General features: G+C 50.7%; 13 protein-coding genes across 13 annotated transcripts; 7 read left to right on the top strand and 6 right to left on the bottom strand.

Moving 5' to 3' along the window:
* The first annotated feature begins 779 nt into the window (after window positions 1–779).
* On the top strand, window positions 780–2,243 carry ERG3 (c-5 sterol desaturase). Its single transcript, XM_024464210.1, has 2 exons — window positions 780–1,135; window positions 1,205–2,243. The coding sequence occupies exons 1-2, from the start codon at window positions 879–881 to the stop codon at window positions 1,986–1,988; spliced, it is 1,041 nt and encodes a 346-aa protein (XP_024328272.1). The 5' UTR covers window positions 780–878; the 3' UTR covers window positions 1,989–2,243.
* Window positions 2,244–2,553: 310 nt separating this feature from the next.
* RAI1 lies at window positions 2,554–4,026 on the bottom strand. The gene is made up of 6 exons (XM_024464209.1): window positions 3,445–4,026; window positions 3,344–3,371; window positions 3,286–3,293; window positions 3,135–3,238; window positions 2,890–3,060; window positions 2,554–2,804 (listed from the first exon to the last, which is right to left on the bottom strand). The coding sequence occupies exons 1-6, from the start codon at window positions 3,798–3,800 to the stop codon at window positions 2,665–2,667; spliced, it is 807 nt and encodes a 268-aa protein (XP_024328273.1). The 5' UTR covers window positions 3,801–4,026; the 3' UTR covers window positions 2,554–2,664.
* VC83_00517 (uncharacterized protein) lies at window positions 4,027–4,861 on the top strand (the record flags this gene model as incomplete). The annotated part of the gene is made up of 3 exons (XM_024464208.1): window positions 4,027–4,368; window positions 4,410–4,594; window positions 4,683–4,861. The coding sequence occupies exons 1-3, from the start codon at window positions 4,214–4,216 to the stop codon at window positions 4,859–4,861; spliced, it is 519 nt and encodes a 172-aa protein (XP_024328268.1). The 5' UTR covers window positions 4,027–4,213.
* Window positions 4,862–5,022: 161 nt separating this feature from the next.
* Window positions 5,023–6,122, bottom strand: VC83_00516 (uncharacterized protein; the record flags this gene model as incomplete). Its single annotated transcript, XM_024464207.1, has 3 exons — window positions 5,023–5,668; window positions 5,733–6,026; window positions 6,079–6,122. 3 exons carry the CDS (start codon window positions 6,120–6,122, stop codon window positions 5,023–5,025), a joined length of 984 nt encoding a protein of 327 aa, XP_024328269.1.
* Window positions 6,123–6,255: 133 nt separating this feature from the next.
* VC83_00515 (uncharacterized protein) lies at window positions 6,256–7,266 on the top strand (the record flags this gene model as incomplete). Its single annotated transcript, XM_024464206.1, has 4 exons — window positions 6,256–6,290; window positions 6,493–6,534; window positions 6,772–7,135; window positions 7,189–7,266. 4 exons carry the CDS (start codon window positions 6,256–6,258, stop codon window positions 7,264–7,266), a joined length of 519 nt encoding a protein of 172 aa, XP_024328270.1.
* Window positions 7,267–7,509: 243 nt separating this feature from the next.
* On the bottom strand, window positions 7,510–9,357 carry ORC2 (Origin recognition complex subunit 2; the record flags this gene model as incomplete). The annotated part of the gene is made up of 2 exons (XM_024464205.1): window positions 7,510–7,624; window positions 7,688–9,357. 2 exons carry the CDS (start codon window positions 9,355–9,357, stop codon window positions 7,510–7,512), a joined length of 1,785 nt encoding a protein of 594 aa, XP_024328271.1.
* A 208-nt stretch (window positions 9,358–9,565) lies between these two features.
* Window positions 9,566–11,435, top strand: VC83_00513 (uncharacterized protein). The gene is made up of 3 exons (XM_024464204.1): window positions 9,566–9,617; window positions 9,688–10,216; window positions 10,268–11,435. Exons 2-3 carry the CDS (start codon window positions 9,705–9,707, stop codon window positions 11,181–11,183), a joined length of 1,428 nt encoding a protein of 475 aa, XP_024328264.1. The 5' UTR covers window positions 9,566–9,617; window positions 9,688–9,704; the 3' UTR covers window positions 11,184–11,435.
* Window positions 11,436–17,404, top strand: MYO2 (Myosin type-2 heavy chain 1). The gene is made up of 7 exons (XM_024464203.1): window positions 11,436–12,021; window positions 12,102–12,234; window positions 12,297–12,486; window positions 12,546–16,380; window positions 16,432–16,505; window positions 16,559–16,773; window positions 16,828–17,404. The coding sequence occupies exons 1-7, from the start codon at window positions 11,887–11,889 to the stop codon at window positions 17,016–17,018; spliced, it is 4,773 nt and encodes a 1,590-aa protein (XP_024328265.1). The 5' UTR covers window positions 11,436–11,886; the 3' UTR covers window positions 17,019–17,404.
* Window positions 17,405–17,552: 148 nt separating this feature from the next.
* FAP7 (factor activating pos9) lies at window positions 17,553–18,707 on the top strand. The gene is made up of 3 exons (XM_024464202.1): window positions 17,553–17,806; window positions 17,891–18,036; window positions 18,097–18,707. Exons 1-3 carry the CDS (start codon window positions 17,624–17,626, stop codon window positions 18,305–18,307), a joined length of 540 nt encoding a protein of 179 aa, XP_024328266.1. The 5' UTR covers window positions 17,553–17,623; the 3' UTR covers window positions 18,308–18,707.
* On the bottom strand, window positions 18,396–19,353 carry HAM1 (nucleoside triphosphate pyrophosphohydrolase ham1; the record flags this gene model as incomplete). The annotated part of the gene is made up of 5 exons (XM_024464201.1): window positions 18,396–18,504; window positions 18,561–18,637; window positions 18,686–18,830; window positions 18,969–19,042; window positions 19,183–19,353. The coding sequence occupies 5 exons, from the start codon at window positions 19,351–19,353 to the stop codon at window positions 18,396–18,398; spliced, it is 576 nt and encodes a 191-aa protein (XP_024328267.1).
* Window positions 19,354–19,546: 193 nt separating this feature from the next.
* VC83_00509 (uncharacterized protein) lies at window positions 19,547–22,085 on the bottom strand. The gene is made up of 7 exons (XM_024464200.1): window positions 21,683–22,085; window positions 21,163–21,627; window positions 20,641–21,108; window positions 20,559–20,590; window positions 20,355–20,506; window positions 20,102–20,309; window positions 19,547–20,052 (listed from the first exon to the last, which is right to left on the bottom strand). The coding sequence occupies exons 1-7, from the start codon at window positions 21,740–21,742 to the stop codon at window positions 20,016–20,018; spliced, it is 1,422 nt and encodes a 473-aa protein (XP_024328585.1). The 5' UTR covers window positions 21,743–22,085; the 3' UTR covers window positions 19,547–20,015.
* Window positions 22,086–22,341: 256 nt separating this feature from the next.
* On the bottom strand, window positions 22,342–23,294 carry VC83_00508 (uncharacterized protein). The gene is made up of 3 exons (XM_024464199.1): window positions 23,218–23,294; window positions 23,063–23,162; window positions 22,342–23,011 (listed from the first exon to the last, which is right to left on the bottom strand). Exons 2-3 carry the CDS (start codon window positions 23,156–23,158, stop codon window positions 22,760–22,762), a joined length of 348 nt encoding a protein of 115 aa, XP_024328584.1. The 5' UTR covers window positions 23,159–23,162; window positions 23,218–23,294; the 3' UTR covers window positions 22,342–22,759.
* Window positions 23,295–23,428: 134 nt separating this feature from the next.
* BUR1 (serine/threonine protein kinase, CMGC, CDC2/CDK sub) lies at window positions 23,429–26,294 on the top strand. Its single transcript, XM_024464198.1, has 5 exons — window positions 23,429–23,911; window positions 23,981–24,062; window positions 24,112–24,214; window positions 24,264–24,852; window positions 24,902–26,294. The coding sequence occupies exons 1-5, from the start codon at window positions 23,748–23,750 to the stop codon at window positions 25,776–25,778; spliced, it is 1,815 nt and encodes a 604-aa protein (XP_024328589.1). The 5' UTR covers window positions 23,429–23,747; the 3' UTR covers window positions 25,779–26,294.
* Window positions 26,295–27,170: the final 876 nt, after the last annotated feature.

Here is a 27,170-nt window from a genome sequence, read left to right as displayed (position 1 = left end):
GTAGAGTGAGTAGTGAGTAGTGAGTAGTGAGTAGAGTGAGTAGTGAGTAGAGTGAGTAGTGAGTAGTGAGTAGTGAGTAGAGCGAGTAGTGAGTAGAGTGAGTAGTGAGTAGAGAGTAAGTGAGTAGAGTACCATAGAGAATAGAATAATAGACGAGGGAAAAGGCCAAAAAAAGGACATGTGTTGGTTAGGGCCATGGGCGGTTACTACTACAGTACGGTACGTCACGCATGAATCAGAGCTTATGTAAGGATGGCCGCATAGTTAACTAACTTGACTTAGTTAACTTAGTTATCCTAACTAACTAACTACCTAGTCCAACACTAACTTGACTTAGTTAACTTAGTTATCTTAACTAACTAACTACCTAGTCCAACACTAACTTGACTTAGTTAACTTAGTTATCCTAACTAACTACCACCTAGTCCAACACTAACTTGACTTAGTTAACTTAGTTATCTTAACTAACTAACTACCTAGTCCAACACTAACTTAGTTAACTTAGTTATCTTAACTAACTAACTACCTAGTCCAACACTAACTTGACTTAGTTATCTTAACTAACTACTCCGTAACTCCGTACCTAGTCCAACGAATATCTTCATACCATCACGTGACCAGCCATCCAATCCCCCCTAACCCTTCCAACCCAACCCGAGTACGAAAAAACCCAGAGATCGATTGATTAGATAACCACGCCGCGACAGGGGTCAAGTCAATCCGATTCCCCGTATTCGTACAATAATCATTCTTCTTTCATATTAACCAGGCCCTCCCCCCCCCCCCCAAATTCAATTCCTCTTCCTTCCTCCATCACCCACCACAAAAGACCGCCTTCACTTCTCCTTTCCCACAGCCCCCCGACCTCCGCCGCAGCAATGGACATCGCCCTCGAGGTCGTCGACACCTTCGCCCTCGACTATGCCTACGCCTACCTCCTCCCCGCCGGCCCGGCCCCCTTCGACCTCGCCGGCAGCGGCCTGAACAACCAGACCCTCGACACCCTGGCTTCGACGTGGATCTACGAGCCCGCGAGTACGTATCTCAACTTCGCCCCGAGCGCGGCGGCGTACATGAGTGCCTGGCCACGCGACTACATCTGGCGGCAGTTCATCTCGCTGTTCGCAATCACCTGGTATGCCCAATTCCCCCCCCCACCCCCCCTAAACCACCCACCCAGCAAGTGCTAACCCCCCCCTCCCAGGATCTTCGGCCTAGCCCTCTACTTCATCGTCGCCACAGCATCCTACTACTTCCTCTTCGACCACGCGACCTTCTCGCACCCCAAATTCCTCAAAAACCAAGTCCGCCTCGAAATGACCCAAGCCAACACCGCCATGCCCGTCATGTCCCTCCTCACCGCCGCCTGCTTCGTCGCCGAGTGCCGCGGCTACTCCAAGCTCTACGACACCACCGCCGAGGGGCCGGGGACGTGGTACAATTTCGCGCAGTTCCCCGCCTTTCTCTTCTTCACGGATTTCTTTATTTATCTTATTCATCGCGGGTTGCATTATCCGGCGATTTATAAGACGCTCCATAAGCCGCATCATAAGTGGATTATGCCCACGCCGTTCGCGTCGCATGCGTTTCACCCGCTTGATGGGTTTGTGCAGTCGATTCCGTATCATGTGTTCCCCTTCATCTTCCCCCTACAAAAGGTGGCGTATGTAGGCTTGTTCATCTTTATCAACATGTGGACGATCCTGATCCACGATGGGGAGTTCGTGATGCAGTCCCCTGTGATCAATGGCGCGGCGTGTCATACGATGCATCATCTGTACTTTAACTACAACTACGGGCAATATTTTACGCTGTGGGATCGCGTGGGAGGGAGTTATCGCAAGCCGAATGCCGAGTTGTTCTCTAAGGAGAGTAAGATGGGGGCGAAGGAGTGGGAGAGGCAGGTTAAGGAGATGGAGAGGATTCAGGGTGACGTGGAGGGGAAGGATGATAGGAGTTATGGGGGGGAGACGAAGAAGAAGATTTGAAGAGGAAGTGATGATAGATGAGTTGCTGGGGTATCGAGTCCTAGTGACGTGGTGGTGGAGAGTGACATAGGTGTCGCGGTGCAGATGGCGTTTTGTATATTTAATAAGAGGGGTGGAAGTCTATATGCGCGGTGCGCGAGACGTAATGGGTGGGAGATGAAATGACGAAAATTGTAGAAATGGGAGTCAGAAGCTTTGGTTATAATAATAATATATATATATACAGTACAGTATACGCAACATCATACGAATATGTTTATACCAATCACTTATATAATGATACACCACCCTCCCCGTCTCCATGGCTACGCCTCCCCGCCCTCCTGCCCCTCGCTTTGCACCTCGCTCTGCACCTCACCCTGCCCCCTCTCCTTCAACGCAAGCTTAACCCTCCAATTAATAAACTCCTCCGACAAAATCCCCCCATGCCCAACCTCCTCCACCTTCCAACACTCCACAACCCCACTCCTCTCCCCCCTTCTAATCCTCCAAACCCCCTCACTATTCACCGTCCCCTTCAAGAAACTTAATACACCCGCCCCGAAATTCACCGCGACATTCCCATCCCACCCCCCCCTCTTCTTCACGATCCCCGGAATCTTGGCCGTCTCCAGCTCCTCTAGCCGTCGTAGTTGACCGTTGGCGGAGCGGAATCCGACGATTATCTTGGGGACCCCTAAAAGGAAGGATTGAAGCCAGAATTTGAGGAGTTTGCGTTCGAATGCTTGCAAGTCGCGGGGGCTGGAGGGGTCGAGAGAGGTTTTGAGCTCGACGAAGTTGGTTTGGCTGGTCGGGGGGGGGGTTTGGAGTCCCAGACTGGGGGGGGTAGTTAAGTCTCTGACTGGCTGGAGGTGGTGGATAGGAGAGGGGAATGGGGGGGGAGGGGGAGGGGGGGACGTACTTGCGTCGATCTCGCCGCCGATGATGAGGGAGGTGTCACCGATGCCGGTTTGTACGACGGAACAGTATTGCGCGGCGTTGTTGACGATTTGCTCTTCGCGCCCTTCGATGTACTCGCGGGATGTGGCGTCCCAGGTGTCGGGGAGGAGGGAGAGGGTTTCGAATTTGTAGCCTGTGGGGTGGACGGTGAGTATTGTGTATTTCTCCCAGTATAACGCTTCTAGAGTAGAAATGAGGGGGACGCACCCCAGTAGGACATCATGTCTTGACTCGGCCGGCCTGGGGCTGTTTGAACCCTGCTCTGTCGCGCTTGTCTTTGTGCTTTATATTCGTGGCTCTCTTCGATATATCTGTGCGCGTTAGTTTATGAATAAGAGCCGCGAGTTGTGATTCATACATCGTGCCCTTCACAATTGTTAGCCATCATCCCCCACCACAGATCAAGGACTACTAACTTGGTAAAACGTAGCATTCATCTCAAACCTACAACACCAGCACACACAATCAGCCTCCCCCCTCCCCAAAACCCCCAAAACACAAACAAACACCCACTCACCCATCCCGATCCTCAAACGGACACGCCAACAACTTCGTCATCATCCCCCTCCACGTCACAACATCCGCCTCACATCTCCCCCCCCTCTCCCTCTCCACCCCCACAATCGTCCTCAACAAACTCTCCAAATGGTCATCCGTGCTCTCATCCAGCTTCTCAAACGTCTCAAACCCCTTACACAGGTCCGCGCCGAGGCGGGGGGGGTAGTAGTACCGCAGCCCCGACGCGTCGGGACGGTATTCGTGGGAGGGGGTGTAGGAGAAGCAGGCGATTTCTTTGGGGCGCTTCATGGGGGCGCTGGGGCCGGTCCAGCGGTGGGGGGGGTGGATGGGGAGGGTTGCTTTTGGGTTTTCCATGGTTAGAATGGTTAGAGGATATCTTGAATATGGTTACATTGGGAGCTGTATAAAAAATGGGGGGGTTGCGAAAGCTGTGCGATTGGGAAGAGGTGAGGAGGCTGGCGGGACAGCCTTGTCGATGGACGGGCGTTAGGAGCTTGAGCACCACTGCAGTGACCCCACATCCCGCTATCTTATCGATCGTGCATCCGACTATCCCCTCAACAGGATCAATCATAACATTTCCACAACAACAGAAATATCCCCTAACACCTGAACACACCTAAAATGGCCGCGCCATAGAGACCAAAAAGACACACACATATAACTATCCCACCCGCGACAAAACCACCACCATACCACATACCACCCAACCCGCATCACCAAACTACTCTCTCTACCACGCGCCATCCCCGCACCACATCGTAGAAATGGCCTCCCAACGCCCCCGCGGCCTACACCCCCACCCCTCCCACACCACCCCCCCCCCGCCTCCGCGGCAGCCGCCGACCCCCGCCCCATCCGGCGCAACCTCTTCCAAGCACAACTCTCGCGCCGCCCCCCCACCACGCGCAGCGGAGACCCCGTTCGCGCACCCCCCGCGTTGTCGAGGAGTACATCAGCCAGCGCGTCTGTGACGAGCGGTTCGACGTTGGTATTGGGGAGTGGAGGGGGGTTTGATTTATCAGGCGGAGGAGGCGGGGGGGGGGGGATAGTGGTGAGGGACGCGAGTGGGGAGTTTGAGGTGGGGGATCCGGTGGGGATGTTGCTTGAGGGGCGGGGGGAGGAGGAGGGGGACGGAGGGGGGGGGAGTGAGTTTTTCTGTTTTCTTTCTTGTTTTGGTGATGCCCTGGGGGAAGGGAGAGGGTGGAGTGCAGTGCAGTGCTAATTTGTGCGTAGAAGAGAGACAGAGGGTCGCGGATGCGGTGAAGCATCATCTGCGAGATCGGAATCGGGCGCCGAGCGAGCCGGCGGAACTACTGGAGGCTGTGAGGGGGGTGTTGAGGGGGAACGTAGCGCAGCTTGCGGAGGATGATTGGATGTATGAGGCTGAGAGCGAGGAGGTGGGATTGCGGTGATGGGAGGATGGGCTGATAGATTGCTGTTTGAAGATGATGGAAGGGTAGGATAATGAGAGGGGGCCATGGAGTTTTAAGATACCCAGCTACCAAGGTTCAGTTACGAGCTCATACAGACATTCTAAAACGTGTTGCATTGGTATCATCTTTCACACGACCATCTAATCTAGCCCCTCCACCGCCGGCGCACCCGAAGCCGCACCCACCCTCTTCGGCTGTTTCTTCGGCGCCTGCGGCGCCCCAAACATGCTCCCCATCATATCAAACAGCGGATTCCCCTGTCTTGGCCTCGCAATCCCAAAGTACATCTCCGCAATACTCTCCAGCGCCTCATCCCACCCCGTCGCCTCCTTGATAAGCAACGCATAGTGGATCTTTAACTGTCTAAACAGATCCGCGGCCCCCTTTTCTACCGCCGCCACGAGGAGAGTGAGGAAGTTGAGGAGAGGGAGCGAGGGGTAGACTTTTGTCCCCGATTTTGACGCCTTAACGTCTTGCACCACAAGGGAGGGGTTCGAGGATGCCAGGCGCGTGGTGAAGAGTTGGAGAGCGGTGGAGGCGTCGCGCACGTTGCCGAGGAGGAGGTAGGGGAGGACGGCGCGGGCGGCGTATGTCGCGGCTGTGTGGGAGTCGTCGGTGGCGTACCAGTCGTACTCGAGGTTTGCGAGGAGGGGGGCCGAGTCTTTCGTGCCGAGGAGGAGGTGGCGTTCTGCGTCATAGACGTCGTGTTCGGAGGCGTAGAGGGATCCGGTGACGTGGTGAAGTTCTGGTTCGCCGGCGGGGTAGGAGCCGAATTTGGCGGACCATCTGGGTGGTGTTAGTTGTGATTTCAATGGTTCTGGGGAGTATGAAGAGAAGGGGCTGTGCATACCCAATCATCTCGGTTATAAACTTCTTTCTCGTTGGCTCCTCTGGGTCGAAGAGCCGTAGAAGAGTGAGCAGCTTGCCCTTGTTGGCTGCGTCGGGCACGAGCTCGGCTTGCTTGTAGACGTCGACGAGTAAGATGCTGAGGTCACCCCCCGATCCGCCTTGCTCCGCCTTCAGCAGTGAAGAGGCAACATTATATAAAATATCAATGGCGGCGGGCCAGTCCTTGGCCTTGATATACCGAGACGCAACGACGCGGGTCTGCTGCTGAGCTTCGTAGAACTGGCCTTCAGTAATCCTGGTCACCGTTAGTTAGGGTTGCTGTTGACGGAAAGACGGGCATTTCATACTTCGATTGTAGCCGAGTGATGATTTTCTCAATTTTGGAACTCATATTAGAAGATGCTAGGAGGGGTTGTGAGGCTGTTTTGCGCAATGGTTCTGACGCTGCTGTCTGATGAACAAGCACTTGCTGCAACAGGACGTTTCCTCCTTATCAGCACGTGATATATGAAACTAGAGTAACTATGGCCGACGACGACATCACCCTCACAATTATGCTGTAGGCTCTGGCATCTTAGCTTATGTACCTTGTTCAGGTGGTGCCTTGCTCTTATTTTCCATGATCCGCCATACGTGAGCCATGCGAGGTGTCACATCAAACCACAAGGGTTAAGTTAATGGGCAGAAAACGCCCGAAGTAGCCCCTCAGCTAAAACCATCCATCCAACGTGCCTTGAACCAAGTCATTGGCTTCAGACCAGACCACGGTCTGGTCTGAAGATTTGGGACCGGACCGGACCATGGTATGGTCTGGAGTCGGTCCCCCATGACGCAGCCTAATGGAATGCAGTTATGAAATAAAGGGCGTAGAAAGGTCACACAGTAGCAATTTTAGGCACAGTTTAGCCTAGAGCCGCCATAGCTGCGCATCCGAAACTGAGAAGGACAACCTGATTATTGTCACGGCGGCGTCGCTCACCCATTAGGCTGCATGGCACTAATTTGGCTACGTGGTCGTTCCGGAATCTCAAGTCATCCAGTGTGCTTGATGGGAACTATCCTCTAGATGCCGGAGCTGAACGATTGACGATAGCATGGAAAGCGGCTGTTAGAAAGTTGATTGATGAACGAGATGGCGTGGAGATCAACGACGACTCGAATGCGGCTTTCAGAGACCTGCTCGACAGTGCCGGCTCTTCTAAATACGTGCCGCAAGACGTTCCAGATGTGGGCGAACATCGGCTCTTAAGTAGCACACTTGCTCCAAATGAGAGTGACGGCCCTGAAGATACCGAGGAATGGAATCTTTTCAATGAGTACCAAGTTGTGGTAGACGATGACCAAAAGAGTTTGGAAAACCGGCACAATCTGGGCATGACATTATTTATGTGGAGAGATCATGTTGTAAGTTCATGTAACCCTTTATTAGATCCGGGCTAACTAAACAACTTATGTAGGTGCTTGCTACTTCTAACAGAAAGGGACAAGGGGCGGATAGAGGAGGAGCTTACCCCGAAAGCCATCCGAGCAATTAAACGTCTCGCCGTCACTCCAATGCCAGATATTCATGGCGCTTTTCTTCGAGGCTTGTAAATCATTGAACGAGAACGAAGCAAAAGTCACGCGAAGTGAGTAGAGATTTCTGGGACTCATGTCGGATGTTCTGTCATGGGTTCCTACAACCCAACAATCTATTCTCAAACTCCTACTATGCACCTGTACCAAGCCAAACACCTGCGCTTGAAACCCTCTAATAAATACAAATATGTGGTATCAGTTTAGCTCATCAAGTCCTCCAAGATAGCTTCCAGTTCCTCTCTCCTGAATGGAATGGAGAGGATTTCGGTTCCTAGAGCATCTTTGCGGGACGTGATCATCTGATGGTCATGGAATCTGTAGTAAATTGTCAGCATTGTTCCTTGCACGTCTCGCAAGTTAAGCATAGGGGAAACATACTCCTTCAACAAGCTCCTAAACGACACCTCATCACCACACACAAAGTCCTCCACAGCCTTCTGGTATAAGGTCCTATACTCCACCCCAACCTCAGCCGATCTAGAACCCCCCATCCGTTCTCCAAGATGCCCCTCATCACCATTCTCATCACCAGCGCCGCCAAAACCATCCATCCCCCCACCAGCATCCATAACCATCAACTGCTCCACGCAGAGGATCTTAAACAAGCTCCTCGCATTAACTGGCAAACTCCTCAAGACGAAACCGACTCCCTCCTTCCCGCCGACCCTGCGCCCGCTACGGCCTAGGAGCTGGAGTACGCTGTCAACGACATCAACTTCTGCAGAGTACGTTGAGAAGGTCGTGCAATCGTGGAATAGGAAGTTGAAAGATGTTCGTGCCGAGCTGTCCCAGAGCAGGGGAAAGGACGGGTGGTCTGTGGAGGCGATGATGCTGATTTGAGGGTGTGCGGCTAGGCGCGCGAATAGAGACTGCGTGGCTGCTCGGCGGATGGGTTGGCCGTCAAGAGAGTGCACGAGGAGCGTGATACGTACATCGGATGTGGAGAGGTGGGTGAGGAGGCGGTCGAGGACTTCGGATGGTTGGGTTCCGAGTTTCTTGGGGGCGTTGGGGATTAGTGAGAATATCGTGTTGAGAACGTCGCGCATGGATGTGCTTGGGTTATACCCATTGACTACCACGATTTTGGCTTCGTTGTTTTGAGCATATATGTGATTCGCATATGACGTGAGGAGCTCGCGCTTTGAACCCCAGCCATAGAGACATATATTAAAATTCTGGCTTAGTTCAAAGTCCCACTGCGGGAATGAGCGGGCATGGATAGAGCTCAGAAACTCCAGGTCCTTTGCGTGGGGGTCTTCGTAGGAGCGTAGAAGCGTAAAGTATTCTTCGTGATCCAGAAGCCGAAGAGATGAGAGGTTATTATTCGAGGTTTTCATTGCCGCACCCCGATTCTGTGCAAAGAATAGCTCGTGTGGGGGCATATCTCGGGGAGGACTGGGTGTACGGATGCGGTTCTTTGAACCCTTTGGACGGCCACGACCCCTTTTTGAGGGTGTTTCTGGAACAGCTGGCTCGGCTGGTCCGCCGTCGGGTTGGACAGGTTCACTTTCGCCAGCATCGGCCTGCTCTTCCTTGTCAGAGTCGTATATGTATCGAGAAATAATATCATCGTCTTCGTCAGAGCTGGCCTCCCCGTTTATAGTCCTCTCGATCAATGTCCGAGTGCTTTTCCGGCGGGCGGAGCGATCTGCCGCATGGCGCGCCTTGGACGGAGTGAGAAGGCCCAGAGGCTTGGATGGCGTAGCAAAGAGAGTCTTCCCTTTGGGCAGCTTCTTCGGTGTTGGTGTTGCGCCATCAGGTTTTGGAAAGTTCTTGCTTCCTTTGGGTCGTCCGCGGCCACTTTTCGGTGTCACCGCTTCGACAATTGGTAGGGATTCTTGTGTAATGGCATCTTCAAAGGATCCAATGCCTATTTTCTCAATAGAGGTCCCATTGGTTTTCCGTCTGGCGGATCGAGGTTTCGAGGGGGTAACGTTTAAATCGGTCTCATTTAAATCATCTCGTTGCGGTGACCGAGCTCTCTTTCTTGACAATACGTCATCGAGGTCACCGTCCTCTTCGACAAAAGATTTGCGTTTCATTGTCATCTAAAGGACTCCTTAGTCCAGGAATTGGCACATTCAGACAATTTAACTCGGCTCGTCCTCAAATCCTCAGCCCTGCGACCACAGCCCGACGCGGTACAACAGGTACAAACGGAACAAACGCGTCGTCAGGGCGATGTCTAGCCGGGGTTTAGCCACCAGGTTTCTCCGGTTCCTGCAAAACGTTCCCCACAAAGTGCCAGGCCGTTATCGCCATGACTCTTCATCGCAAGCTCCAACATTGTTTATAAAAGGATTGGCATGTAAGTTTTGGAGAAAATTGTTTGCCCCTAAATGACTGCAGTATAAGTATCTGACATTGCATTATTATAGCCCAACCACACTACTCAATGGCTCTCAAAGGCCCCTCAATATCAACAGCCGTAAAGGGTCTGATAAGGCCCTCGGTACAACAAAAAGCACCCAAATCCCTCCGCAACTATTCAGCTCCTATATCTGGAGCAATTCCAGCTGCGAAGCAAAAATATGTTCCTACAAGCGGCAAATACCCAAGGGGATTCCTTGTTTCAGGGACTCACGTCGGAGTTAAGCCTTCAAATAAGTCCAACCCAGACATCGGCCTCCTAGTCTCGGAAACACCCTGCGGCGCCGCTGCGGTATTCACAAAGAACAAGTTCCAAGCGGCTCCAGTGACTGTTAGCAGGAATATGCTGAACCGCAGGAAGAATACTGGGATTCGTGGGGTTATTATCAACTCGGGGTGTGCCAATGCTGTTACTGGAAAGGGCGGCTTAGAAGACGCGGAGAGCATGGGCGCCGCAGCTGATGCCTGCTTTACTGCGCCTGGCGATGGCAAGGGAGGAAGCTCTATAGTAATGAGCACTGGTGTTATCGGACAGAGGTATTTGGGCTGCCACCTATGTTATTGATCACACACTAACATATGACACAGGCTCCCCATCCAAAAGATTCTCGACGGTGTCCCAGCAGCCCACAAAGCACTGGGTTCTTCTCATGAGCACTGGCTAGCCGCTGCCTCAGCAATCTGCACTACCGACACCTTCCCCAAACTTATATCGCGCACTTTCTCCTTGTCGTCTTCGCCAGCAACGGAATACCGCATCTCGGGTATGACAAAGGGCGCCGGCATGATACACCCTAATATGGCCACTCTTCTCGGCATGATCGCAACCGATGCGCCGATCTCCCCAACACTCCTCCCCACCCTCCTTACTTCCGCTGTCGACTCGTCGTTCAACAGCATTTCTATCGATGGTGACACATCCACCAACGATACCGTGGCGCTCTTCGCCAACGGCGCTGCTGGCGGCCAAGAGATTACATCGGCCTCCTCTCCGGATTACAAGGAGTTCCAAGCCGTGCTCACGGAATTCGCGACGGACCTCGCGAAGCTTGTTGTCCGCGACGGCGAGGGCGCTACAAAATTCGTCACCATCCGCGTCACCGAGTCTGCCACCGTCGAGGCCGCCCGCAAGGTCGCTTCGACGATTGCGAAGTCGCCGCTCGTCAAGACGGCTCTGTACGGAAAGGACGCGAACTGGGGACGGATCCTCTGTGCTACTGGGTACTCGCTGATCTCGGAGCCGGGACTGCCGATTAATGAAGTGGAGGAGATCGCGACTGACAAGACGAATGTCTCGTTTGTGCCGGCGGATGGCTCGGCGGAGCTGAAGCTCCTGGTTAATGGAGAGCCTGAGGCTGTGGATGAGGAGCGGGCGGCTGAGATTCTGGCGATGGAGGATTTGGAGATTGTGGTTAGGTTGGGAACAGGGAAGGCAGAGGCAAACTACTGGACATGCGACTTCAGTCATGAGTATGTGACCATTAATGGGGATTATAGGACGTAGGTAGGGAGAAGTTAAGGAATGAAGTGCAGACTCATGCCTCGGTCGTGTATCCCATAAGTTTAGGTAGTACGGACGGAGTACTTCCTCCCCCAACCCAACTCAACTGCCATGCTATGTACCCCTACCGTAACTTACAGTACAGATCAGTACATGTGCTGTTAAGGGGCTTTCCTCTGCTATTCGCCCTCTTCGCCCTCTTCGCCCTCTTTCCCACTGGCAACTTTCCTGTTCTCTCCAGTAGCATGAAATAATCCGAAACGAAACGCACTAAGGCGCGGCTACGGTGGAAATAAGGGGGGGACTCTTCTGTCGCTAAAACCCGTCATTCCCGCCAAGGTAAAACCCCCAAGCACCCCCAAGGCACCTACTCCCTACCATAGAGCCCTTGTTGGTCATTATTATTGAACCTGTTCAGGTCGCGCCGGTGTCATCTCCCAAAAATTGTATCCTATCCCCCCCCCCAATCTTGCTACAGCTCTTTGCTCCCATTACCCATTACCCATTACCCATTACCCATTACCCATTACCCCCATATATCTCCTCCTCATCATCAAACAGATGTTCTCTCTACTGTAGTCGACAGGGGACTACATCCTTTACCTTCTATACTGGCCTTGGCTCAAAGCATCGAGAAATATCTCGGCCGTCGGCCATTGTTGACGACCTGAGCTGTACCATCCAACCGCCCCCCTGGATTCCCCAAATGGCGCACAATTACGATGTCGGGACGAGAGCGTGGCAGCCTGATCCGACGGAGGGATGGGTTGCCTCGGAGGTCATCTCCAAGACTCAGGATGGGGACAAGTACAATCTGGTCTTTGAGCTTGCGAATGGGGAAGTAAGGCGTCCCTAGTTTTGGCGTCCAATGCCTCCTGCCCATGCCTGAAGATTCACTGCTAATGGTCCCTGCTCGAATAGCAAAAGAAGGTCGAAATCACCGCCGCGGCATTAGAAGATGATTCCGATGCGAGTCTTCCGCCGCTAATGAACCCCACGATGCTCGAAGCCAGCGATGACCTGACGAACCTATCCCATTTGAACGAGCCAGCCGGTATGCGCCGACCCTATATGCCCTCCGCGGTGGTGGCACGGCTAATGACTTTTGTGATGCAGTTCTCCAGGCTATTCGACTGCGATACTCCCAGAAAGAGATATACACTTACAGTGGCATAGTATTGATAGCTACCAACCCGTTTGCTCGGGTGGACTCTCTCTATGTCCCGGGGATGGTTCAGGTGTATGCGGGGAAACAAAGAGTCACTCAAGCTCCCCATCTGTTCGCAATCGCTGAGGAGGCATTCGCGTGAGTTTGGCGCCATTGGTGAATAATACCTCAGTCCATCATAGCTGACCGCAATTTAGGGATATGTTGAGGAGTGGGCATAATCAGACCATCGTCGTTTCCGGAGAGTCAGGAGCTGGAAAGACCGTCAGTGCAAAGTATATCATGCGATACTTCGCAACGCGAGAGTCTCCAGACCAGCCTGGGTCGAGGACGAAGCGCGGACAAGAAGCCATGAGCGAGACGGAGGAGCAGATTCTCGCGACGAACCCCATCATGGAGGCGTTTGGTAATGCGAAGACGACGAGGAACGACAACTCCTCCAGATTCGGAAAATATATCGAAATCATGTTCGACAAGCAGACGGATATTATTGGCGCGAAGATTAGAACATACCTCCTAGAGAGATCGAGGCTCGTCTTCCAGCCTCTGAAAGAGCGAAACTACCATATCTTCTATCAGTTAATCGCGGGTGCTACTGAGGCTGAACGCCAGGAGTTGAGCCTTCTACCAGTCGAGGAGTTCGAATACTTGAATCAAGGCAGTGCTCCGGTCATTGATGGCGTCGACGACAAGGCGGAATTCGAGGCATTGAAGCAATCGCTATCCACTATTGGCATCCAAGGCGGCCAGCAGTCCGACATATTCAAGCTCCTTGCAGCATTGCTTCATCTCGGCAATGTCAAAATCACAGCATCCAGGACAGACTCAGTTCTTTCACCTGACGAGCCTGCGCTGTTGAAGGCTTGTGCTCTTCTGGGTGTGGATCCCACCGACTTCGCAAAGTGGACGGTGAAGAAGCAGCTTATCACAAGAGGGGAGAAGATCACATCGAACCTGACTCAACAGCAAGCTACTGTCGTCCGAGACTCCGTCGCGAAATTCATCTACTCTAGCCTGTTTGACTGGCTTGTGGAGAATATCAATCACGGCCTTGCCACGGATGAGGTTCTGAGCCGTGTCAGCTCTTTTATTGGTGTATTGGATATTTACGGCTTCGAGCATTTCGCAAAGAACTCCTTCGAGCAGTTCTGTATTAACTACGCCAACGAGAAGTTGCAGCAGGAGTTCAATGCCCATGTCTTCAAGCTGGAGCAAGAGGAGTACTTGAGGGAGCAAATCGACTGGACTTTCATAGACTTCTCTGACAACCAGCCTTGTATCGATCTCATTGAAGGCAAGCTGGGTATTCTGTCCCTCCTAGATGAGGAGTCCAGGTTACTCATGGGTTCCGATGAGCAGTTCGTCACGAAGCTGCATCACAACTATGCAGCCGACAAGAACAAGTTCTACAAGAAGCCTAGATTTGGAAAGTCCGCCTTCACCGTGTGCCATTACGCGGTTGATGTGACTTACGAGTCGGACGGATTCATCGATAAGAACAGAGATACGGTTCCAGATGAGCACATGGCTGTCCTGAGGTCATCTTCTAACCAGTTCCTGGGCCAGGTCCTTGATGCAGCATCAGCTGTGCGTGAGAAGGACTCTGCATCTGCGGCATCCAACGCCGTAAAGCCAGCTGCAGGACGTAAAATAGGTGTCGCCATAAACCGGAAGCCTACCCTGGGTGGTATCTTCAAGTCTTCGTTAATCGAACTTATGAGCACCATCAATGGCACCGACGTACACTATATTCGCTGTATCAAGCCTAACGAAGACAAGAAGGCCTGGGCATTCGAAGGTCCGATGGTTCTAAGCCAACTTCGTGCTTGTGGTGTTCTTGAGACCGTACGTATAAGTTGTGCTGGCTATCCTACGAGATGGACGTACGAAGAGTTTGCTCTCAGATACTACATGCTTGTTCCGTCGGCAGGCTGGACATCTGAAATCCGTAAAATGGCGAATGCGATCTTAGTAAAGGCTCTCGGCACTGGCAATGGGCAGAGTCTAGACAAGTACCAGATGGGTCTAACGAAGATCTTTTTCCGTGCGGGAATGTTGGCGTTCTTAGAGAACCTGAGGACGACTAAGCTTAACGATTGTGCTATCATGATTCAGAAGAACCTAAAGGCTAAGTACTATAGGCGAAAGTTTCTCGAGGCTCGCAACGCTACGCTTCTCTTCCAATCTCTTACCAGGGGTTACATTGCCCGCAAGCAAACGGAGGAAATTCGCAAGACAAAGGCCGCTACCACAATCCAACGTGTTTGGAAGGGCCAGAAGGAACGTAAAAAGTTCAACGAAATTCGCAACAACATCATCCTCGCACAAGCTGCTACTAAGGGCTTCCTTCGTAGACGTCAAATCATGAATACCCGCGTGGGCAATGCCGCGAGCATTATCCAGCGAACTTGGCGATCTCGCCAACAAAAGCGCAGTTGGAAGCAATACAGAAATAAGGTTGTCATCATCCAGAGCTTGTGGAGAGGAAAGACTGCTCGCCGCGAGTACAAGACAGTTCGTGAGGAGGCTCGCGATCTCAAGCAGATTTCCTACAAGCTCGAGAACAAGGTCGTAGAGCTCACCCAGTCCCTCGGAACGATGAAACGCGAGAACAAGGCCTTGATCACCCAAGTCGAGAATTACGAGAACCAGATCAAGTCTTGGAAGACGAGGCATAACGCCCTTGAAGGCAGAACAAAGGAGCTGCAGACAGAGGCCAACCAGGCTGGCATTTCCGCTGCACGCCTTTCCGCCATGGACGAGGAAATGAAGAAACTCCAAGCCAACTTCGACGAATCCGCTGCGAACATCAAACGACTTCATGAAGAGGAGAAGGAACTACGCGAATCTCTCCGACTATCCAATGTCGAGCTTGAACGTGCTAGACTTAGTTTGACTGAAGAAGAGAAGGAGAAGGTCACATTGAGGCAACAAGTTAACGATCTTGCCGAACAGCTCGAGATCGCCAAGCGCATTATTCCTATACCTATTAACGGAGAGGCAAATGGTGCAGCTCAAGTTCTACAGAGTGGTCTGATCAACTTGGTCTCCTCGAAGAAGCCCAAGCGCCGCAGCGCAGGTGCCGAGACCCGTGAAATGGATCGCTTCAGCGCAGCTTACAATCATCGTCCTGGATCGGCTGCCATGGGCAACAACATGCACCGCCAGAACTTGAATGGTGCTCCGACTGACAATATTGAATTTGAGCTCGAAAACTTGCTCGCAGACGAGGACGGACTCAATGACGAGGTGACGATGGGATTGATCCGCAACCTGAAGATCCCAGCGCCTGGATCTACACCACCACCAACGGACAAGGAAATTCTCTTCCCGTCATACCTCATCAACCTCGTCACTTCCGAGATGTGGAACAATGGCTTTGTCAAGGAGTCTGAGCGCTTCCTGGCGAATGTGATGCAGTCTATCCAGCAAGAGGTCATGCAGCACGATGGGGACGATGCCACCAACCCAGGAGCCTTCTGGTTGTCCAACGTCCACGAGATGCTCTCGTTCGTCTTCCTTGCTGAGGATTGGTATGAGGCGCAAAAGTCGGACAACTACGAGTACGACCGTCTGCTTGAGATTGTCAAGCATGATTTGGAGAGCTTAGAGTTCAACATCTACCACACCTGGATGAAGGTCTTGAAGAAGAAGCTCCAGAAGATGGTTATCCCAGCTATCATCGAATCTCAGTCACTTCCTGGCTTCGTCACCAATGAGAGCAACAGGTTCTTGGGCAAGCTGCTCCAGACAAACTCCGCTCCAGCTTTCAGCATGGACAACCTTTTGGGCCTTCTCAACAATGTTTTCAAGGCTATGAAGACGTACTTCTTGGAGGATTCGATTGTCACCCAGACGATGACCGAGTTGTTGCGCCTTGTTGGTGTTACGGCATTCAACGATCTTCTCATGAGGAGAAACTTCCTCTCGTGGAAGCGTGGTCTGCAGATCAACTACAATATCACCCGCATTGAGGAGTGGTGCAAGAGTCACAATATGCCAGAGGGCACCCTTCAGTTGGAGCACTTGATGGTTCGTAAACTCCCTCCAGATATATCATGTGTCATTCTAACCAGTCTATAGCAAGCAACGAAGCTTCTTCAGTTGAAGAAGGCAACCCTGAACGATATTGAGATTATCCAAGATATCTGCTGGATGTAAGTGCTCACCCAACCCCTAGATCATCATCAACGCGTTCTAACTTTTATAGGCTCTCTCCCAACCAAATCCAGAAGCTGTTGAACCAGTACTTGGTGGCTGACTACGAACAACCCATCAACACGGAGATCATGAAGGCCGTTGCCTCCCGCGTCACCGAGAAGAGCGACGTGCTGCTCCTGACCGCTGTGGACATGGATGACAGCGGACCCTATGAAATTGCAGAGCCCCGTGCTATCACAGCGTTGGAGACCTATACTCCATCTTGTAAGTTTACCAATCACTACAGTACCTACCTATTCCGTTCTAACACATTCACAGGGCTGGAAACTCCTCGCCTGAAGCGCCTTGCGGAGATAGTTTCGGCTCAGGCAATTGCTCAGCAAGAGAAGATTGACAATGCCGCGGGTGTGGGCTCTATTGAGGAGGACGAGGGTCAGGAACACGCTGAGGACAATGAGCAAGCCGTCGAGCTGGACGAGGAAGAGAATGTTGCATCTAACGGCGTTTAAAACGCCCCTCAACTCCAACATATACCATCAACGCTCTTCGTTGTATATTTTTCTTCGGCACTACGACATTCTGCTTTATGGGGCAAAATCATTTGAAGAACAAGAAACAACCATTTGGGGAAGGGGTCATGTACTAAAAAACTTGCGGGCGTTTTTATGCGGTCTGGAAACGAGGGAGGAGGAGAAATGGATTGGATGGATGTGTGGCACGATATTAACCGTTTTGTTGAACTCTAGAACAGGTCGATGTTTTTTTACTTGGGCGGCCCTTCATGAAATGTTAGATTTGCACATGATTGTAGAAATATGGACGGTTTTTGAGGTGGGAGATGTAATAGTTGAGAGTCGTAATTAGGTAGTTTATACAATGCTTTACGTCTTTAGAGAAAATATAGTCTATCTGGCAGCATTGCTTCTAATCCATACTCCCATGAATTGTAAATTGTGACAGTGGGCTTCACCGCCCCCATTATTCTGCCACCCCGCCCTATCGATAAGCTCCCCCATGCAACCAATATTTAATTTTCAACCCTCCCCTCCCCCACGAACGCTGCGAGAATCCTGTTCATACACAGATACGAAACTCCCATATCCCCTCAGTCGCTATGCGTGCCAAGCCGAACATCATCATCACCGGCACGCCGGGCGTCGGGAAGACGACGCACTGCGAGACGCTGGCTGCGTCGCTGGGGCTGAAGCATCTTAGTATCAATACTATTGTCAAGGATCGGGGGTGTCATGATGGGTGGGATGAGGAGTATCAGAGTTGGATTGTGGATGAGGATAAGGTATGTGTTTCTGTTTTGGTTATATTATGATATTGGGTTGGGGGGGGAAGGAGGGACGAGGCTAATGTGGGTGTGTGCGTGTAGTTACTGGATGAGATTGAGGAGGAGGTTAAGCTGGGGGGTTACATTATCGATTGGCACGCTTGCGATCTCTTCCCCAAGAGCTGGATTGACCTCGTCGTCGTGCTGAGGGTGAACTCGACGATTCTCTATGACCGGCTGAAATCGAGGTACCGGCCCCCCCCCCCCCCCCCAAGTCCCGCGCATACCACTAACTCCGCCACCCGCAGAAACTACCCAGAGCTGAAACTACAAGAGAACCTCGACTCGGAAATCATGGAGGTGCTCCTACAGGAGGCGCGCGACTCGTACGATGAAGAGATAGTGGTGGAGCTGACGAGTAATACGAGTGAGGAGGTGGATAGCAATGTTGCAAGGATAGAGGCGTGGGTTGCGCAGTGGATGAAGGATAATGAGGGGGCGGAGAAGGAGGATAGTTGAGGTTGTGAATGTTATGAATGAATGCATGGGGCCCGAAGAAAGGCTGGGACGGGAGCTCAAAATGTTATGATATCCTCGGGATTTGAATTTAGGGTTTGCTGCTATCTACGGCCTCTAAGAGCCAGGCTTTCAGCTTCTCAAGTGCCTTGCCGCGGTGGGAGATCTTGTTCTTTTCCGCCTTGGGCATCTCGGCGTAGCTAGAGGAGGTTAGAAGAAAGGGTGTCGGGGGGTTGAATGAGGGATGGAGACTCACGTTTGACCAGCTGGTCCGTACTCGAAAATGGGATCCCAGCCAAAAGCGATGGCTCCCCTTGCTGGAACTATCTTGCCCTAGGATATATTAGTTATATACTGCTTAATGAAGAGGCAAATACGTACTTCTGTGCGTCCTTGGAAGATAATTGGCTCGTGGCCGGGGCCTTCGGAGTATGCGAATGTGCAGACGGATTCGGCGGATTTGTCTTCAAAGCCGGCGAGGAGCTTGTTTAGGCCGTCGTGGCCGAGGGACTCGAAGAACCATTTGCTGTAAAGGGCGAATTCTGTTAATAATAATACTAACATTGTGACTGTAAAACGGATCTGAGAGGGGATAATATAGATGCGTGCCTCATATCAATAGGCTGTGCTGTGACAGGATTATAAAACGAACAGATATACATACATGTATGGACCAGGAAGGTTCTTAAAAGCATTGAATATCAGAGCGGTATCCTCGACCAGAACAGGTCCTTGCACCTTTCACAAGTTAGTTATTTGTATGAGGACATTCAGACTGACTTTCCCCGCCGGTTTCCACGCATAACAGCGATAGAGGGAGAATGGGACCCATGAAATTAATAAACCATGTACAACTATGAAACTCATGCCACTCATACCTCTTCAGCAGCCCGACGGCACTTATCCTTCGAAATCTCCTCTACCGTCCCTTGAATCTCGACGAGATTAATAGAGCGGCTCTGCAAGTCCACCGCATCGCCCAGGATGGCCTGGACCTCAGCGAGCTTGTGCTTGTTGCCAGTGATGAAGTTGAGCTGGCTAGGGGCCATGTTTAAATAGTATGTCTCTTCTTTTAGTCGTGGTGTGGAAATCAAAATCACGACGTAGCTGAAGGTACAAGTCTTTGCGCGGAAGCACTGGAGATAGTTGCATATCGCGCCAAGCCGCCTTATCGAACTTACAGCACACAATGGCCCAATGTCCGAAGTCAAATCTCAGGACCAGCAACGTCCTCAAAAACAATGCGTTTAGATATACATACCACGGTTGAGTAGCATTTTGAGGGAAATGGTACCCAAGTTGGTTAGATATAGATATCCAGGACCGACAACGACCCAGGATTTGCAACTGAACCGCTACCCTATTAGCTGGCTAGTTTGCGAAATATTATATGTTTATCTCTGTAAAGGTAATATCTGGGCAGTATTCCACCGGGAGCAAGTTCCATAGTTAGTTTCATAGTTTCAAACTCGGGGCAGCCAGCTTCAGGTTGAAGCCAAACAAAAAAAAATGCCATGGTGCACAAATAGGGAGGCCATGGCAATGTGCATTCAATTGTGTAATTTATCCAGCACATGAAACAACCCGCTGATGCTTTGGATGAAGCCAATAGCATATACTGTATGAGACGCTGCGCTGAAATCATAGCAATGCAAAAAAACAGACAACCGAAACCATGCAGCCTCAAATTCGCATGTATCTGGTTTCGATATCAATTTGGAAGTGAGGTCAACCCAGGCGGCCGCAATCTATATGATCAATAAATATGTCCCAAAGCATAGAACGGGGATTGCCTACCTCAAAACCTCAAAGGCCCTGTACCTTTTTAAATACTTCATGTTTCGCCTGTATGCCCGCAAGAACTCTGCCGGGTTTTTCACCGGGAAATAGTTCTTTCCAATAAGCTTGATGACATCTGGAGCATCGTGGAACATTGGGTCGAAGACGAGAAGATTCTTAGACCCGTCAATCTTCTTCTCAATGCCTACGATGGTCATAGAATGTCCTTTGATGGTTAGCAAATATCAATCTGAGTGCACTGTCACCATACCTGGATGCTGAAAGTAAATCGGAGGCAACTGTGTCCTCCGAATCTTCGAGGTGCTATCAACACCACCAGCACGGAAGTATTCTTCGACGTTTCTCATCAGTATCTCGTCTGCTCCTAGTTTGCCATCGGTCTTGAATGCTTGTGCATCGCATCTATTGAATGATGAGCATTAGACTTATACAGTTTCGGGGGTTGAAGTCTTACTCAATGTCAAGGCTTCGAAGCATCGCCTGGGCCTTTATTTAAGTCAGAATACGGACATACTAAGAACAGATAATCTGCTTACCTCCGGCGTCCCAATATACTTTCGAGTTCCTATAATCCCACCCGTCTCAGTACGGCCCACTGTATTTATTCCCACATCCCAGGCATGCTCAATAAAATCCTGGATTTGGAATATCGAAGGTATTTTCTCCTTGAAATGGTAATACCCTTGTGATTGATTGTTGACGATATATGAAGCCAGCATCTGTATGTTTCTATAACCGCAGAAGCCGCCTTCGTTCTTCAGTTTCGAAACATGCTCGACCGACGGGTGGCAAGTATAGACATACTCCGTATCTGGGTCCCGCTCAATGAGATTCTCGAGAACAGGCAGGACGCCTGGAACATAGTTGCCCTTTTTTTTCACCGTCTTGATTCCTCCGCTGGAGCTGAGCTTCGTAGTGGTTCTTGGCATCCCGTCCGACAACAGGAGGTTGTGAAGCCATGCCGGCATCTTCTCTTCGTAGGCATGGGGGCCGAGCTCAGCTGTCTGGAAGCATAAGCGTCAGGATGGATAATAAAGCTAAGATCGATCAACACTTACCCCAAGACGGCCCTTGCCAGACTTTGACTTTGATGAGACCTGCGGTGCAACTATTGACTTCGGCATGTTTAAAATTCCTCGCCAGCTTTCTTTGGCTTTGGCTTGACGATCCGCCGCAGATAATAGAGTGGGATCAGGGCTCTCATCGAGGTTCCGCAGTGCTGTTGGAAGGCTAGTGTCAAACTTAGAGTCCGCAGGCTCCGTGGCTCCTTCCCATTTCCACGCTGAACTGTCCACGTGAGAATCTCTGTCACTTTCTTCCATGCTATGCAACTCCAAGTGACCATCCAGATCCGCGAAGGGAACAGTTTCTCCGCATTCGGATATTGGACACGCGACATATACGATGTCTTCCATGGCTTGGGAGGACCTAGAGGGATATTCTTCCCGAGTGGCGTCTACAGGGTGGGCATCCGTAGGAATAAAGGGAGAGTTTCCTTCAGAATGTAGGTCTTCCATGTGGTACTTTGAAAAGTTATTTTGATGAACATTATAGCAACTGCAGAAAGTGCGAACTTACAAGAATATCATACTCAGTCTTGGCCTCATAGCCACAGAATGGGCACGAGGCTCCCGCCATGGCGTCCGTAGCCTGGGGTCCAACGTGCTCTAAAAGGCGGCTTTGGCGCGTGAGCGTCGTATGAGGACGACACCCACCGCCCTCATTCAACTCAGAAGTATCTCGAAGCTCTCTCTTGTTCTTTGGTTCACTTTAACCGTACCGCATGCGTGTAGTTGTACCTTGCTAGATTCCGCAGTTTCGCTTACTATTCAAGGTACGAATAAATTGTCGCATATGTGTGATTGGCCATGTAAATAAAATTGAACAAAGAATGATTTCCAAGGTGGAATGAATCCAACTAAGTACAAGTAATGTTATTGTTTTCCCGCAAACATTTTCTTTGACAAAAGGTTTGTACGGCGATAAGGGGTGCCGTGGTCAGTTTGCAATGAAACAGCGTCCACAGCGAATATCTCAACAGAGAGCCTCGGCTTCAGCTTGTCTGTGGTGACGCCTGTGGCCAGAAAGCACTCCTTACGTACGTCAATATTAGTGATATATAGACACAATAGAACATGGCATGAGTGCGCAACGAATTTCAAGATTCAGTATAATGTTATCTTTGTATGGTTTATGGACTTCTGAATCAGAAGGCCAAGCGGAATCAAGCACATTTGCTTCCATTCAGAGAAGACAAGGATTCATCTTCATTTTTCTACAAATATAAGGCTTGAATGGCTGATGTGAAATACAAGGCAATCACTTCATCTAATCATAACCTTTATATCGTCAAATTATTGTATTTCCCAGCCTCTTGTTTCCCAGCTCCATGCCAGCGGTGCCTGGCCACAATAACAACTGTATGTAACATGACAGGAACGGCACTGCCCCGGTACCTATCATTAGCAAAGACCAATATCTCCGTTGGCAGTCGTGTACTCGTGGGCGGAACATGTGGTGCTAGAGGTGCATCCCTCCATTATACTAATACAAGAGAACGTTAACCACAGACAGATGCTTAAGACAACCTCTGGCAAACGATATAGTCGAACATTATGTCTCTTCGGGTAACTTCATGCCCGGATAGGCTTCACGTCAATTGAAATCTCGGTTTTCTGTGTTCCATTTAACTTGTATGATTTGTACACCGTCGAAACATGCTATGTGGCCATCCGTCCTTGCCCAAGCACCGTATGCTGCCCATTCTCCCAATGGTATATCCTCGTCCTTCAATGGTCCCAAGGATGCTTCCAGCCCAATAACGCAGGTCCTGCAGGTAAGGTTAGGGATCGTTCGCCGAAGGAACTGCGAGTCAGAATTACCGTCTTGCTTCGCTCTGTACATTAACTACAAGTAAAGTCAGCCTTGCCCATCAAATAGAGGGTTATTGAGACATACGAAGAACCACATGCTTGCCCCCAACCCGGTCGCGGCAAACCGGTAGAGTGGGCGCGCCGGGTGGATGTGAATCGGATGAGCGCCCGGGCCAGCCATTGTGCTGTGATAAATAGTTAGAAATGCTGGCTCTAGAGAGAAAACACAATTGAGCGTACAGATTAACAATTGCTTCGCTTCTGAAAACAGTCGTGGGGTGCGTAAGTCGCAGGAACAGTTGTAATGTCGATGGTCGTCAACTTTGAATGGTGGGTTGGGGCGCTCCGGGAGCCTCACTTTAATGGATAAATGATTGGCCGAGGCGGCTTGAGCTGGCTCGCCCTCACGTTCGTCATATCGGAAAGGAATTCGAACAATGGCCGGGTTTGGCGATTCACAATTCCACTCAACACTTCGATTACTGTGGGCCTTGAAATGACCATGGCCATTGTTCACTTCGACTTCACCTGCGACCTTCTTTCATTAGGAACCTCTCTTTCTCGTTGATTTATCATGCAGAGAATAGGCCGACCACCTTGACTTGATAAGTCTCGCCATTCGCGTCGATTTTGGCCCACCCGTTAAACCACACACCACAATCGCGAGCTCTCAGCCAAGAATTGGAAAACCCCGACGGTTTCCTGGCAGAGGAACCCGCAATCTACGGCTGACTCTTACACCATCCGATCAATAAATTCGACCCGCGACAATGTCGAGCTGGGCACAGCAAGCAAGCCCAGATGCGGACGCGGTTTCGCAGGGGTATACCAATATGAAGACGACTCGCCCTCCTCCACCCACGAAGTCATTCCACGGATGCTCACGAATACAAGACTATGAAATATTAAGGAAACTCGGAGAAGGCACATTTGGGTACTTTTCCCCTCTCATATTCGTTATTTGTCGTACTGGAAGCTAGAACAACTTTCTGACATTTCCCAGCGAAGTCCACCAGGCGCGGTCACGGAAAACTGGAGCAGTCGTTGCCTTAAAAAAGATCTTGATGCATAATGAGAAGGACGGTGTAAGGCATACTGGTCAATACAAGAAGTCGAGAACTAATTTTTGTCCAGTTCCCCATAACAGCTCTGCGCGAGATCAAGCTATTGAAGCTCTTGGACCACATCAATATATTGAGGTTGGAAGAAATGGCCGTGGAGCATTCTCAAAAAAGCAGTGCGACAACCTTGAAATATTCCATATACAAGCGCTGACAGAATTGCAGGTGATAAGCGCAAACGAGCAATCATGTACATGGTTACGCCATATATGGACCATGATCTCTCCGGGTTGCTGGAGAATCCTGGAGTCACCTTCAGCATACCCCAGATCAAGTGCTATATGATGCAGCTTCTCAAGGGAACTGCCTACCTACACGACAATCACATTCTTCATCGCGATATGAAGGCAGCAAATCTACTCATCAACAATAAGGGCATCCTCCAAATTGCAGATTTCGGACTTGCAAGACACTATGAAGGGCCGGTTCCCCGGGCTGGTGGCGGAGGCGGAGAGGCCGTAAGAGATTACACGACTTTGGTTGTGACAAGATGGTATCGACCCCCCGAGCTGCTGTTACAGCTTCGGAGGTACACACCAGCTATCGACTTGTGGGGAGTAGGATGCGTTTTCGGAGAGATGCTGGTGGGCAGGCCAATTTTATCCGGAGAAAGCGATGCTAGACAGCTGGAAATCATCTTCGAGCTGGTCGGCATGCCCACCGAGGAAAACATGCCAGGATGGCGTATGCTTCCAGGAGCCCAAGGCCTTCAGCCTCCACACAGGGGCCCTACTATTGCACAACGATTCAAGGAGTATGTATCACTGTTAACTTGCATGCGAAGTAATCTAACAAGGTACTAGGTATGGTCCAGGAGCTATATCATTGCTTACCGACCTTCTCAAACTGGACTGGCGAAAGAGGCTCAATGCGATTGATGGTTTGAAACACCACTATTTTACCGAAAACCCTCTCCCTGCAAATCCAGGTGAAATACCAACATTCGAAGAGTCACATGAACTGGATCGTCGTTCAAGGGGCGGACCAAAACAAGGTCTACCTCCCGCACCAAGAGGGTACGCCGTAGGCGGCGAGCCTGCAAATGCGGGTAACAGGCCATATGGCAATGGAGATAACTACGGCGGCATGAACCGATCCCATCAAAACGGCGCGCCTCATCGAGACTCCGGATACGCTCCTCCGAGGAATCAACCACATCCCAATGATCGGAGACCGGGCTGGTCACATTCCCGTCCCGACAGCAGGTTACCGCTGCGAGATTACCCTCCATCTTCTCAGACCTGGGGCGGCGGGGTCGACGGATCGAGATCAGACCGTCCACATGAATATAGAGACCGCGAGCGGGAACGGGATCGCGATCACCTCCCGTCGAGGACGCGAGGGGGTGGAAGCGCTGGTATAGCAGGCAGGGATGTGGATACGTATATTCCGAGCTATGGGCCTGAGTCCGGCCGACGCGATGAGCGACCGAGAGATGAGCGACCGAGAGATGAGCGACCGAGAGACGAGCGACCGAGAGACGAGCGGCCAAGAGATGACCGGAGGAGATGGGATGGACGTGATGACCGTCGCCATCCCACTCACAGAGAGCGCCTAGACTACGACGACCGCGCGCGCAGCGGTCGTACACGAAGCCGCAGCAGGAGCCCCCTGCGAGACCGCGACAGAGAGCGCGTCCGGGATCGGGAGTCACTTGACCGGGAAGTCTACCGCCGCTGAAGCAAAGCGTCATGTATGACCAGACAGAGATGGTCACTACAAAGTTCTAAGGGTGGATTTAACAGCACTTGCTACTATGAATGTTGCTGAGACGGAGTCTGTTGGGGGAATCGGGACGGTATGAAAGGTTTGACTTTTTGTCCTTAATGGCACATACGCACGTCACATATGCAAATGTGTGGAGTTCTTTTTTGCTTTTGCATAAACTTGGTGTCTAGGAGAAGGATAGCATGGCAGTGCCATGCTATCCCCAGTGTGTAAGATAGTATACGGCCCGTATACTGCCAAGGAATGCACATGCCATCATAAGCACGTGATAGTTGCTCTACCAAAATGATAATAACGTCAGTAACACAATGTTTATTTATCCCAAAATTTCCTATTTGGGACCCGCTCAGACTCTATGATGTCAGGAAAAGTGCTTGGCAGTATACGGATTCATACTATTTAACACACTGCATGGCGCAGTAGGATGGATCCTTATATGTACTTGTATAGGAGTAATAAATGCAGATAAATTCGCTCTGTATAGAAGAGGCTCTAAGTAATCCTATAAGGGGTTGGCGAGCTTCCTTAATGGCTTGTAATACGACTTTTAACTAGAGTAGCCTCGTCATCTATTAGATTACGAGGCGTTTGATAGACCTAAGGGTTGGCATTAGCAGAGGGGGGGTCTGTAGGTGTAGGCGTCTATAGCTTGACATCTAGCTTTGATAATACCACATTAGGATTAAAAGGCATAAGGCCAGCTCTACGGAATCTAGCTTTTGCATTTTTCGGGGGTAATTGACTGCTTGCATGTAGCATGGAATGCTAGAAAGAAATCGACCTTAGTAATGTGGTTTATGTAGGCTCTAATAAAGGTTTTGATAGTTCTCTTTAGAAGTTATAAACGTGGTTAAACTGCGTCTTTAGCTCTAGGCGACGTTATATAAACCGATATGCCTATCGTGTCCTAACGCGTCCCCCCCCTATAAATTAAGTATATAATTTGCTATATCTTCTACACTAGACAGCTAAGGTGCAAACCCTCTTGCGTCCATATCTAATATGTTCCGAACAATCACTTCCCCTTCGAGTTTAGTTGATTTATGACAATTAGCTTTGGTTTTAGTGCGAGGTGTTTAGCCGGCCATTCTATTAGATAGTGTCGCGTACAGGACTTTGTAGATTTTGGCAGCAGAGCGACGACTAAGTTTTTTTGATGAACGAATAGCTTCGATACCTAGAACGATTCGAGCTTCTTGGGTTTCAATTTCCATTTGTGGTTGTGGAGAAAACGCGTGTTAAAGTCAAAAGGTTGTGGGTGGGGAAAAGTGATCGGCTCGGTGTCATGATCGACTAGGTGTACAACCACGTTATAGATAAGGCTGAATACACACTTTTAAAATA

The sequence above is a fragment of the Pseudogymnoascus destructans genome (genome assembly GCF_001641265.1).
Source record: "Pseudogymnoascus destructans isolate 20631-21 unplaced genomic scaffold scaffold_1, whole genome shotgun sequence".
Taxonomy (NCBI): domain Eukaryota; kingdom Fungi; phylum Ascomycota; class Leotiomycetes; order Thelebolales; family Thelebolaceae; genus Pseudogymnoascus; species Pseudogymnoascus destructans.
Note: the sequence above shows the minus strand (reverse complement) of the source record. Positions and strands in the feature narration are given on the sequence as shown.